Genomic DNA, 11,702 nt, shown 5'->3' with positions numbered 1-11,702 from the left:
GACTAAATATCAGAATAGCTATATAAAGATGGGTGTTCTATACCTCAGGATACAGAGGGGAGAGAAGTGTTAATGTTAGGATTCAAAATGAACATGACCTACGTTCGCTCAACGGAGCACATATGCTTTCCCTTTAAAAAGGCAGTGTTGCAACATCCTTGTTATCATGAAAGGGCAAAGGTCAAGCACCCCTGTCCAACGTCTCACGTCTTTACCAGGAAATCTGACTCGCTGAAGCTGAGCTGAATCTCCTCCAACAGAAACAGCACAAGTAATCAAAGCAGTCACCCGTAGGAAGGGGTGACCGTGTCCCCCACTGTTTACAAAGCAAAACTTCTTTCCCACACTTAAGCAAATTGCAAATGCTTCCTAAAGCCACAACAGCGTGGCTCGGAAAGATTTACTAAGAGATCAGAAATACTCTGCACAGTCAGCAGTTATCTTTAAAAACTGACATTCGTGCAGTCAACCAACGAAACAGAATAAATAACAGTAGCCTTGCAAACAATGCTAATTGTCAGATTATTCATGGGCAACCACACAGTTAACAACAGATTGTAGATGAGCGATGTGCTTTATAGTTTTCCATTCCAATATTTGATCATTCCAGTCCCAAGCTTGAAAAACAACCTCAACTTTAAAACGATTATTTAACATTTTCACTGCAACGGTTGCAAATTTCACAGTGGATGCAAAATAACTGAAACATACGCAAAGTCGGAAAATGGGCAGAGGACATTTATTGCATATTTTCACAAATATTCTGAACGGTTGTCAAGAGGTGATTGGTAGCATGACGACGGACTTATTAACTGCGGTATAAACCACAGTAACGTGTTTAAACTGCTTCTCTCAGTTTGTGTACAGAAACCGTAGATTGCAGGTGCAGGACACAGTGATTTAAACATGGACTTCTGTAACAGCACAGCTAAATAGGGAGCCACTCTTCTTGGGGAATGTTGAGCACCACATCCATATCTGGAGTACATCTAAAACAGAAAGATCAAAGAGTTAGGCCTTTTTTTGCCGCATCATATATGCTCCAGAGCTAAACTGCTGAAAACTACGGACTGGTAAACGACTGAACAACAAACATATGGATTTGCGTGTGTGCATTGGACATATTTCTAGATGAGCTTCAACTGGTCATACCCATTGGTGGTTAAACATTATGACGAATGTTATTAACTGTAAATAAATTAACTTTAGTGGTCATGATTATCATTTGTCAATGAACCATAATAAATGGGCAGTGGTACCGGTTATGTATTTTATTTGATTCCATGTCAAAAACTCTTTTTTGTTATTTTTGATTGCTTACTGAAGGTTATCGCACAACTAAAAGGATATCGCTGACCAGCTTGACAGCTGAATGTACACAACATTCTCTTGTGAACTGGCAAAAATACTTCTGAGAAGACATATTGCTCCCGTAACTGATACTAACAAATGCAATTTTTAAAAAAAAACAACAAAAAGAAAAAATCGGGCCTCAATTTGCTCCGCGCAAAAATCGAGCAGATTGCAACGAGTTCCACAAACAAATATCGTGAGGAAACGAAACCCTCCAGAGAAGAGGATCCATTTTATAAAAATCATAAAAATACGGTGGAAAGAAGAGGGCAGAAAGGGGCTATGAAATGTTGGTCTGGGATAGAATAAACTATTTGACATTTTTCTTCCTCTGGGAGACTGCGTAATGTCAACCGAAGAGGAAAAATTCATCGCAAAAAAAAAAAAAAAAAAATTATCTTAAAACGTGTGACTTCTGACAGTTTAAGAGCCGAGACGCCGATGACCCTAAATCAGTCCTCTCCCAGCTCGTTAATGGGACATCTGCCATTTTTCCCCAAAAACAATTTCAGTTTTCACATTTTTACTAAGGAACGGGATCTCTCTCCAAATGGACATTCAACGTCTGTTGGTATGCCTGAGTTCAATGTCCTCTGCTGGCTGTAAGTCAGAATGTATTCATTTGAAATTGTCATTTGCTTAACATATTTTTTTTTATAGCGCCTATACCCTTGGATTAAGTGACATACTAATGAGACTTGGGCTGCCATTTTTGTGACAAGCACGAACATCAAGTACACGGATGGCAAAGCGCAAGTTATGATACGCCATTTTGTTTCGGAATAATCCGGCGGAAACGTGAACCTCTCATTAACCTTTCATGGCAGATGTGCCTTGTGTAATGGCGGGGAATCCTGTGCTTCATATTTTTCTTTAAGACTTTTCCAAACCTCCATAATGTTACACTGAGACACTTCAGCGCTTTTTCCCCCACCACAGTTCTGTCCTGCTCTCGAGGGAGGGTTCCTTACCGATGGCTTTCTGACTCTGCGTGTACTTTTTGTCACTTCAAAACCTCAGCCATTATGCTATATATATTTTTTTTTAAAACAAGCCAAACGGTCGATCCTTAAATTTCCTGTGCTTTATTCGGACGGGATGAAAGCAGACAAGGTGCGAGAGAGAAGGGATCGCGGCCCAGAAGACGTCACGGCGGGGCGAGGATCGAACCCCGGCCTGCATGGGGGGGGGCTCGTATACGCCTTGAGAGGCTTCGTCCGAGTTTCCTCCTGTGGAAGCCCACGTGACTGCAGTCTGTCCCATCCGAGTTGGGGGTACGCATCGTGCTAACCATACGCCAGCCGTACTTCTTCATCCACATCCATGCTTACAGTTACCGCCACAGGAGGACTGTGCAGCTGGCGCAGGCGGATCGCTGGACATCCACTGACCACAGGGAGGCGCTACCAAGCAGCACCGCTAGGAGCGGCCCGCGGATTACAGCCTACGCTCCTCAGGCGGCGGTCATGTGACTGCCCTGCGTACTCACAGCCGCAGCGGGCATCAGCGGGGTCCGGGTTCCGTCCCGAACCGTGCCGCGCGGCCCATCAGGGTTCTAGCCCGTCCCGCTCAACCATGAGACCCCAGCAGCCAGACCTGCCATTTACCTCCAAAATCCAACATCCCGACCTAAAAAAAACAGCCCGGAAGAGAATCGAGACCATCCGAATGAAAACAGACGGAATACACGCCCGACGGACGACGCGGCGCGTGCACGAAAGCCAGCGCTGCCCGACGTGCCCGGTGCACGGTTCACGGCGCTGGCACCGCGACTCGGGGGCGCTGGCGGATGCCTTCCGTCCTCTCGTCGCGCTTTGATTTTTATTTCCGCGCGGGGTGACCTCTGCCAAGGGGGCGGGGTCGGGTTACTCCGGCATAAATAATAGAAGCCGGCGGCTGTGTGTGGCTTCGCTCGAGCGTGTGACACGGGACCCGCCGCTGCCTCCGCCGTCGCGCCCCCCTCTCCCCCCCCATCAGGCCTGGCTCCGGGCCAGAGCTGAGCCAGGGGCTGCCCGTTGGGTTACACAGGGGATGCGGAACGAGAAGACGCGGTCGGCGACTGGCAGGAACACAGGAACTCAAATGCGGAGGCTGTTTTTCCACTGAAAGAGGAGCTGAAAACTAAGGTGCTAGTTACTCCTCCACTTTGGGCTATAGGCCCAGGAACTCTAATCAGGAACCTAGGCGCACGGCCAGGAAGCTCTTTCCAAAAGCACAACTGGTGGTATCATAGATGCCACTTTATATACATGTGATCTTTTTCAAACCACGAAAAGTTCATATAAACAAATAACATGAAATCATCAACGGATGAAATCTGAGCAAACTTATAACAACCAAACCATTGAAAGTGACGGTATTAAGCCACTAAAGCCTGAGACAGCCTGAAAGCATAAACTTTATCAAAGTGCTGAAAACATACTGACATCAAACTTGAGGGAAAAGTAACGAGTAAGTTAGCAAACGTTAGCATTGCTAAAAAACGAAAGCAGGATGACAGATTCAGGTGGGACTCGGTACAGATATGGGTGGGATGCATTCGGTACAGATGCAGGCCCACCCCAGACTTGCTGCTGTCTGATTACACAAAACCGAGACAGCTTTTCTCTTGAGACTAGGCTCGGTAGCTAGTAAAGGTAGGGCAGCATTAGCGCTCCTCTGCTTTCCCATAATGGAAAGAGGCTGCCGTCGTTCCGTGTGGAGGCCACCTCAGCTGAGCGGGTCCTTACTGTGCCACCGCGTGTTCACACCGCGTATGGCAGAGCGTAAGCTAAAACAGCACTCCCCAGCTAAAACCCGGGAAGGTTATTCTGCTTCAGTCCCGTTCAGATGAAAGAAAGGCATTCTCTGGGGTGCAGATGGCAAAGCAGCGATAAGAGGGTTTCGTCGCGGGTTTGGAGTGTGGGAAAGTTACGGCAGTGAAAACGTGTCTGCTTCTGTTAAGACTGCAAGATGTGCAGTGTCCCTCACACATTCCACAAGGGTGAACAACTAAACAGAGGAGGAAATCCCCCTGACACACACACACACACGCACACAGACACCCGCATACACACACCCACACCCGCACACACCCGCAGGCACACACACCCACACACACACATGCCCACACACCCACATACATACACACACGCACGCATGCACGCGCACGCACTTACTCATACCCGCACACACCCGCACACACACCCGCACACACAAACACTCGTCTGGTATGTATCATTTACAAAAAAAAGCACCCCAAATGTAACTAAAAACGGAAAAAGAAGAAAATTTAAGAGTCCTAAATGTAAGCGGTACGCGATGTGCCTTTCAAACAGAAACGCTAACGGTTTAGACGCGGGTCCTTCCCTTTTGCGCGGACAGGCTCTGACGCGCCGAGCGTGAGCCAGTCCAGATGCGCTCGTCACCGCCTCACCTGCTGCCCTCGCTTACTTATCTGCTTCGAGGAAACCGCGGCGGGACGTCTCCTTCCTGAGGCTCCCACGGGAGCGCCGGAGAGCCCCGACCTCGGCGGCCAGCTCCTCGTTGGCCTCCTCCAGCTCTCTGATCCTCTGCGAGGGTGGGGGGGGAGAGAAAAGCACCGCTAAGCACGGCAGGCCGCACCGCCGACGCGAGGGGCCCGCCGCCGTTTCGGGGAACGTTACCTTTTTGAACGTTTCGATTTCCTTCCTCATCAGGCAATTCCGGGAAGCCATCTGCTGGACCACGGGCGACACGTAGGACAAATGTTGCTGAAAAGAAAAGAACGCAAAGAAACGTAATCACAGCCTGTGTGAGGGAACGGTGTCAAAACGTGCGTCGGTGTGTCTGATTGGACCGTGGGACGCGGCGAATCAAAGCCATGAGGAACAGAGGCTGACCCTGTACCAGACCCTGTAGAACTTATCCTGTACAACCAGCTTCCAGAGAAGCATGACATCATTTAGAATTACCCTTAAAGAACAAATCCCAATGCTCGAAAATAGCAAGTACATACAATGGCAATATATAAACAATAGCACAAGGAAGTCCTGTCCACATAATATTGTGTACATTACCAAAATCTACATTACCCCCAGTGCCATGCACACACACACACACTTCTCTTAACTATTCCTTTTGGTGAGTTTGGGGGTTATCCCAAATGCTATAACTGCTTGAGCCAACATATGCAATTGAAAATTATTATTTAATCAAAACACTGATCCTTCCACAGGCTGATGAGCTCTGTTGGATAAAGCAAGGTGATGGAACCTGTAGTCATCTAACTACTGAGCATTTGGGCCATGTCCACGAATCCTGAACTGCCGTTTGTGTGTTTGAGCTCTGTATAACACTTTAGGCTAACGCTAAAGAAGCAGAACCACAAATGATGCCCTCTAGTGTCTGGAGCTGAGACTGCATCTATTTTTCTTAGCCAAACGCAGGATTATGGTCTCTTGCTACATTTCTGACATGTATTATAGAGCATCGTATTTACTGATTTATATCAATGGTGGAAAAGTGAGTATGAAAAAAGTGAAGCATTTTCTAGATAAGAGGAGTCCATTTGTTTTAAAAAGGCCTCAATTTTCATCCCCTCTGACCAGAAGGAATGCAGCAACAGAGGGGCACATGGGACTGTTCGGAACAGAGTAAACATCGCACAAGAATGTGTGAGAACGGTCATCTAAGTTATTTTAGGGCCTTATCTAACATTTTCCAAATTTGTGAGTGCCGATTTATTTTCTCTTCTTGTGTTTCAAGTTTCACATTAGATATCGCCAAAGATGCATTCCCCCCCCACTAAAAGTTCAACAGCCATGTGACTTTGAAAAGGAGAAATATTTAAGACAGAATGTAAGACAATCATCTGAATTTCTGGGACACTGACAAAATTCTAAATAATGTTCTGACTCCCAGAAAAAAAGGCATAATATCAGTATTCCTGCTTACATTTTCCTGTTGTGGCCATGGACTCTTTTGCACCCTGTTATGGGGCCATTTTGCACCCGATTCACTGAGCTGTTAAAAGCTGTGAGGTCAGCATGGTACGTTCTCCACCCGAGGCTGTGCTTACTTTAGCGATCGCAGACAACATGTCCTCCTCCTTCTCTCTGGATTTTTCCGCCAGTGTCTCCATCTGGTTTTTGCAGATCGACGCCACGCCCTCGTGCTCATCCTGAAGAACAAAGACCGTCAACTTTCTCAACAGCCGTCGGCTAACGAAACCAGGTCAACGAGGTTAAAGGAGCCTTAAAGATGGCTGGACGGCCAGCCGCGGACGGCGCCTTTCACCTGCAGCTTCTCTTTCAGGCTGTGGATCTCGGCCTTCATCTTGGCGATCTTCAGCGCCTTCACCGGGTACTGCATGTCCCTGTAGGTTCTGAGCGTGTGCAGCTCCTCCCGGGCCTTCAGCACGTCCGCGCTCACGCCTCCGAGCTGCTCCCGCAAACCTGGCCACGCACACACACACAGAGCGCTCCTCAGGGACGGCTAGCCTAGCGCCAGAGCGGGCTACACACCTCGGCTCGCACCGACGAAAGGCCCTCCTTTCACGCTCCACTAAACTGCCTTTGACAATATGGCTGACCCTCAGACCGTGCCCACGGGCGTTCTACTCGTCTATCAGCCCAACCTGAAGGGGGCTTGCCAAACGGCAACACGCTGTGCCCCCCCAAATGCAGGCTAAAGACAGTGCATCATAAACAGCGAGCTATCATTTGCTACTGGAGTACAGTGCAGTACAGTACATTACAGTACTCTTTTAGGTCATCTTTGACAAAGAACATCACCGGTCAGTCGAATGTGAGGGGTCTGACACCCATTCGAATGCGCAAGAACAACAACTTGTACCCTGTCCATGCCTTAGATTATATCACTGAGAGATGCTTTTTTTGCACTGGGAAAGAATGCGCATTCTCAGGGTTTGACGCAGCATGACCCTGAAATGCCAAAAGGAAACGGTTTCCGATTCACCATTCATCAAAATTCGAAGGGTAGATAAACCCTATCTCCGATTTTGTAGCGAGAACGAGCGACTCCATCCACACGGGCCTTATGTCACTGGTAGTTTTGGCCTGGCAGCATGACACAGCAGAAAGTTTTCTCGTTGCATAATTCCGCTGGCGTGCGTTCAAGACGGAAGGGCGCTCGTCTGATTTTCGGACACTTGCAGCGTTCCGCTCACGAAGCCCTCAAGGCACTGTTAGGATAAGACATGCTTGGGCTGGATTCGCCCGTTTATTTTTTATTTTTTTAATGAACAGAAGGTACATCCTTTTTTTTTTTACACCCTTAACCTCTCGCTGCAACAAATTAAGACCGTTGCTGGAAATCACCGCAGCAGTGAGGGCGAAGACGGCCCATGGCCGTTTCAGTTTCAGTCACAATGAGAACATGGAAAATTCCACACACTCCGCCCAGCTGCCAGGTCTCAAAGCCGATGACCCAAACTTGCAATATCTGCTAACTGAGCTGTACGAGAAACATGGCAGCTGTTTCAGCTAGTGCTTATCAGGACTTTATTCAGCTTTCATTCCTAAAATACATTCTGAAGCTCCGAAGGTCCATTTGGACATGGGAGCTGCTTTGTTCTAAACATGGTTTTTCAGAAATGGTGCCTAAAATCAATGACCAGGAACAGTCACTCTTGGTCCCAAAGTGCAAAATCATGTGTCTAGCACTCTTCTGATGTGATGAGTGGGGAGCCATCGCTGTGCATTTCTGCTGCCCAGCTGGAGATACCAGAGGAAGAAAAACCTTAGGCTTTTCCATGTCCAAAATCCCATGCATACATGGGGAGAACATGCAAACTCCAGCTGGGATTCAAACCCAAAACCTTCTTGTTGTGACAGTGCTACCACCGTGCTGCCCTCAAATCTGATTTATACGGCATCCAAACTGAGGTCTGCTTTAAGTTACCTACCCTCATCTGTGCACATAATCCACTGTGTTTATCCTGGTGCTAGCCTTGACTGTCAATGAGTGCGTTCAATAAATCACACCCGGGGGCGAATGACATTGAGAAGCAGTGATCTGGGTGACTAGCTGTCTCTGCGGCATTAGCGCTTCCCTGTGGCTCCAGGCTGAGTGGGCCTGCTCAGCTCACCGCACAGCTGTTTCTCCGCGGAGTCCTGCACGTCCCTCAGCTCGGCTTGGGCCTGGCCGATTCGCCTCCGGCTAAACCCACTTAAAGCGGCAAATGTATCCTTGAAGGCAAACGACAGAAGCACAATTAAAATATTACTGTTTCACAACAGTTGGAGGTTTCAATTCACCGCAAACGCAGTGTTTAAGGCGCAGACATATTCACTGAGTAAGCACAATGTCTGCATGAGCATTCTACAGCAAAACGGTCCGCTGACCACTGATTTGCTGGACAGGTCTGTGCTCTTGGAAAGCAGCCAGTCTGTCAAAATGGCGAAAAGGGAGGAGCGCTAAGGTTCTAACCATCGGCACAAATGCTCACCCCGAGTTTCCCATGCAGCATGATGGATTCCCTCACGCTGGAGAAAGAGTTCTGGTTCGCATCCTCGATCTCTCGGGTCAACCGCTGGTTCCTCTCCTGCAAGGACACGCAGTGCTCCCCCAGCTGTTCTATGGCATCCCTCCTCAACTTTATCAGCATCTGAGAGACATTGTGTGCAAATAAATCACTGGCCGGAGAACAGCGTGAAAACAGATTCAATGGAACAAACCGGGTATTGAAAAACGGTAACAGCAGTCCTGGTACAACTGCATCATGAACGACGAGTCTACTCATTGGGTCACGTGCGTTCAGGCAGCTGACCTTCAGTATTTTGGTAGTGTCTTTCTTCTGAGGGAGGGGCTCGAGTGCAACGGCGTTCTTCTTCATCGCGTACATAGTCTTCAAGGACACAGTCGATCCTACATGGACAGTGCCGGGGCGGGATAGTCCTGGCAACGACATGAGATACACTAATACACAACTACAATTCACTCGCACGTTGGCCTTAACGTTGTTTTTCGAAGCTAACGCGAGGCGCTCACCCGGCCAGTCCAGCTGCACCTGTTTGGATGCAGCGGAGGACGCTGCGCTACCGTTTTCTCTCCTCGCCGTTTTCCCACTGACAGAGGGGCTGGGAACTTTGGGCAAAGTGGGCGGATGAGCCCAAGGAACGGTTTTTGTCTTCTGCCCAGACGCATCCTTTCTTCTGTTGCTCCGCTGCCAGTTGCTGTAATCCTAAACGCTCAATAAACAAATTTGACGGTTCGATTTTGGGGATAAATTGGAGTGTAAACATTCATTTCCATTCAGCAAGATTTATGAACAGCGACAACATGCGGGATTTTGATGGCTAACAGCCAGCCCATATTGTTACTCACCACTTCCTTGAAATACTGCTTTAGATTAAGATCTGGTAGATCTGGCAATGTGTCCATTGTGTTTCCTCATCATCAGAAAGTGTTGCAGAGCAAAGAAACAATTGTTATGGCGTTACATTCGTAGAAATGTCAATGCAAACATGATTTATTCATGCGACATAAATTTTGTTATTCGTGTTTTTTGGTAAACCAAAGAACCTGAATACAAAGGTATACATTTTATGACCTACGCAGCTAACTTTTCATTTAAACTATAAGACGGTTTTCCAGAGCATTCCATTAACTTTACTTAACTATATTACAAAGTTATCCATAGTTTTGTATTGCAGTGTCACTTATAAAACATAAGCATGATATATTTTTAAACGAAGTCTTTTTTAAGTCTTTGTGTTAAATCATCGGTGCTGTTAGCCAATTTATTGCCAGTTTCATCTGGGTTAAATAACTCGTAAGGTGGGAAGTTAACATTACATGATATTATCATTAGCTAACGTTACGTCAGAACTTTATTGTTAGCTAATGGTTCAAAATGAAGTGATTTCTATTTCGTTAGCTTACTTATAGCGCTCTACTTCAGTTTTGATCAGCTTTGAAATTTGTGTTTATATGAAAATCAATCACAGCTTGCTAATCATCGATACTTAGCTGTCTTGCCAACTACCAAAATTAATTTATAGCTCTTTGCCATAGCTCTAGCTAAATCAGCACCAACAGCAACTGGGCAGCTAGCAAGTTATCTGGATAGCCCTCCAGACAAAGTTACCATCGACTATGAAATAAATAACGTTACTCACTTTCATTATTCCCTGCTTAATCCATTATGTCTAGTAATTTAACTACTTGCAAAGGAGCCATGTCCCGTTGACAACCTAGCAAAATTTGTGCTAGTTAGTTAACTGTTAGCAAGCCAATTAGTTAGCTACTGGTTATCACCTTGTGATATGTAGTTCTTCCTTGCCATAGCAACCAGACGCGCATATTTTCAGGCCCATTGAAGTAAATTGCTGCCATCTACTGGCCCGAAGTCATATCACACTCTCAACATTACAGTAGTGGTGAAGCAGATGTACCGGTATGATTTGCCTGGTTTTAAGGGCAGGCTATACTACTATAACTTACCAGACTGGTCCTACATTTTAGTCGCTGTTAATAACACTTTAACAGCATATAACTTTAGTGTTAGGGCATCATGTCTTAGGCCAGGAGTGGGTGGTTTCTGCTGCAGTGGTGTGGAAGTACAACTCAATCCTGGAGAGCTGGTGTGCATGACAGATAAAATAGCATTTGAAATAATTAAACAAATAATTGATTATTATGATTTGCTACAAATGAACAACAGGAGTTAAACATAGAATAGGTCCTTTTTGTGCACCCCTTATTGTTAGTGCTTTAATGAACTTTGTAACAATGAAGAACACCAGAATCCGAGGCAAGGTTCAGGTTTGGTCAACCCTACCTTAGGAAACATTTATTTTAACATGGTGCTGTGGTTCTGAACATAAATGAACAGGTTTTTAACAATTCAGAAAACATACAGTTCCCATACTTGAAAGCATTTTTTTTCTAGCAGTTTTGGGAGGTTTATCTATGTGTCATTTTTAGCAGTATTGTCTGTATTCTGTATTTTGAAAGATGCACAAGTCCTCATGAATTACACAGTTAATGTGTTAATTTGTCATGTACAGTTTTTCAATACTGCAGGACAAATGCATTTCAATACAAACTAAGGCATCAGCTAAATCAGCTAAAAAGTATAAAACAAAAATGTTTCCAGGAATTGTTCCAGACATACATAAATGTTGTTTGTTTAATCATGAATATTTAGGTAAAATGTTAGTAACTACAATTTAGTTACTAGCTCTTCAGTAAACCTTGAGAGCGCCATTCAAAGACAGAGAAGTACATATAAACCAAAAACACAAAACTAAAAATGGTATTTTATGTTTTACAATGGGTGTTGAACTACAGAAGAGGAGCAAAGAGCAATGCTGTTTAATTTCATCAGAAGGATCAGTTCTGTGTACACTCCCTTATTTCATACA

General features: G+C 45.9%; 1 protein-coding gene across 3 annotated transcripts; it reads right to left on the bottom strand.

Moving 5' to 3' along the window:
* Positions 1 to 719: 719 nt before the first annotated feature.
* Positions 720 to 10,611, bottom strand: c13h20orf96 (chromosome 13 C20orf96 homolog). 3 transcript variants are annotated; one of them, XM_064305613.1, is made up of 11 exons: positions 10,455 to 10,611; positions 9,661 to 9,725; positions 9,325 to 9,517; positions 9,104 to 9,231; positions 8,783 to 8,941; positions 8,423 to 8,522; positions 6,610 to 6,767; positions 6,392 to 6,493; positions 4,998 to 5,084; positions 4,769 to 4,904; positions 720 to 989 (listed from the first exon to the last, which is right to left on the bottom strand). In XM_064305613.1, exons 2-10 carry the CDS (start codon positions 9,715 to 9,717, stop codon positions 4,782 to 4,784), a joined length of 1,107 nt encoding a protein of 368 aa, XP_064161683.1. In that variant the 5' UTR covers positions 9,718 to 9,725; positions 10,455 to 10,611; the 3' UTR covers positions 720 to 989; positions 4,769 to 4,781. The 3 variants fall into 3 exon arrangements, with proteins under 3 accessions (XP_064161683.1, XP_064161681.1, XP_064161682.1); XM_064305611.1 differs by having other exon boundaries at positions 4,786 to 4,904; XM_064305612.1 differs by lacking the exon at positions 10,455 to 10,611 and adding an exon at positions 10,219 to 10,400 and having other exon boundaries at positions 4,786 to 4,904.
* Between the last annotated feature and the right edge of the window lie 1,091 nt (positions 10,612 to 11,702).

The sequence above is a fragment of the Anguilla rostrata genome, chromosome 13 (genome assembly GCF_018555375.3).
Source record: "Anguilla rostrata isolate EN2019 chromosome 13, ASM1855537v3, whole genome shotgun sequence".
NCBI lineage: Eukaryota > Metazoa > Chordata > Actinopteri > Anguilliformes > Anguillidae > Anguilla > Anguilla rostrata.
The sequence above is the reverse complement of the archived record's forward strand: the minus strand, read 5'-3'. Positions and strand labels throughout refer to the sequence as shown.

What these genes read in the sequence shown, in the direction of transcription:
- c13h20orf96 (XM_064305611.1), bottom strand. Translation starts at nt 9,717, where the DNA reads ATGGACACATTGCCAGATCTACCAGATCTTAATCTAAAGCAGTATTTC. An exon ending in ACACTACCAAAATACTGAAG is followed by an intron (nt 8,942 to 9,103) that starts GTCAGCTGCCTG and finishes AATGTCTCTCAG; the next exon opens with ATGCTGATAAAGTTGAGGAG. An exon ending in TGTTGTCTGCGATCGCTAAA is followed by an intron (nt 5,085 to 6,391) that starts GTAAGCACAGCC and finishes TTTTCTTTTCAG; the next exon opens with CAACATTTGTCCTACGTGTC.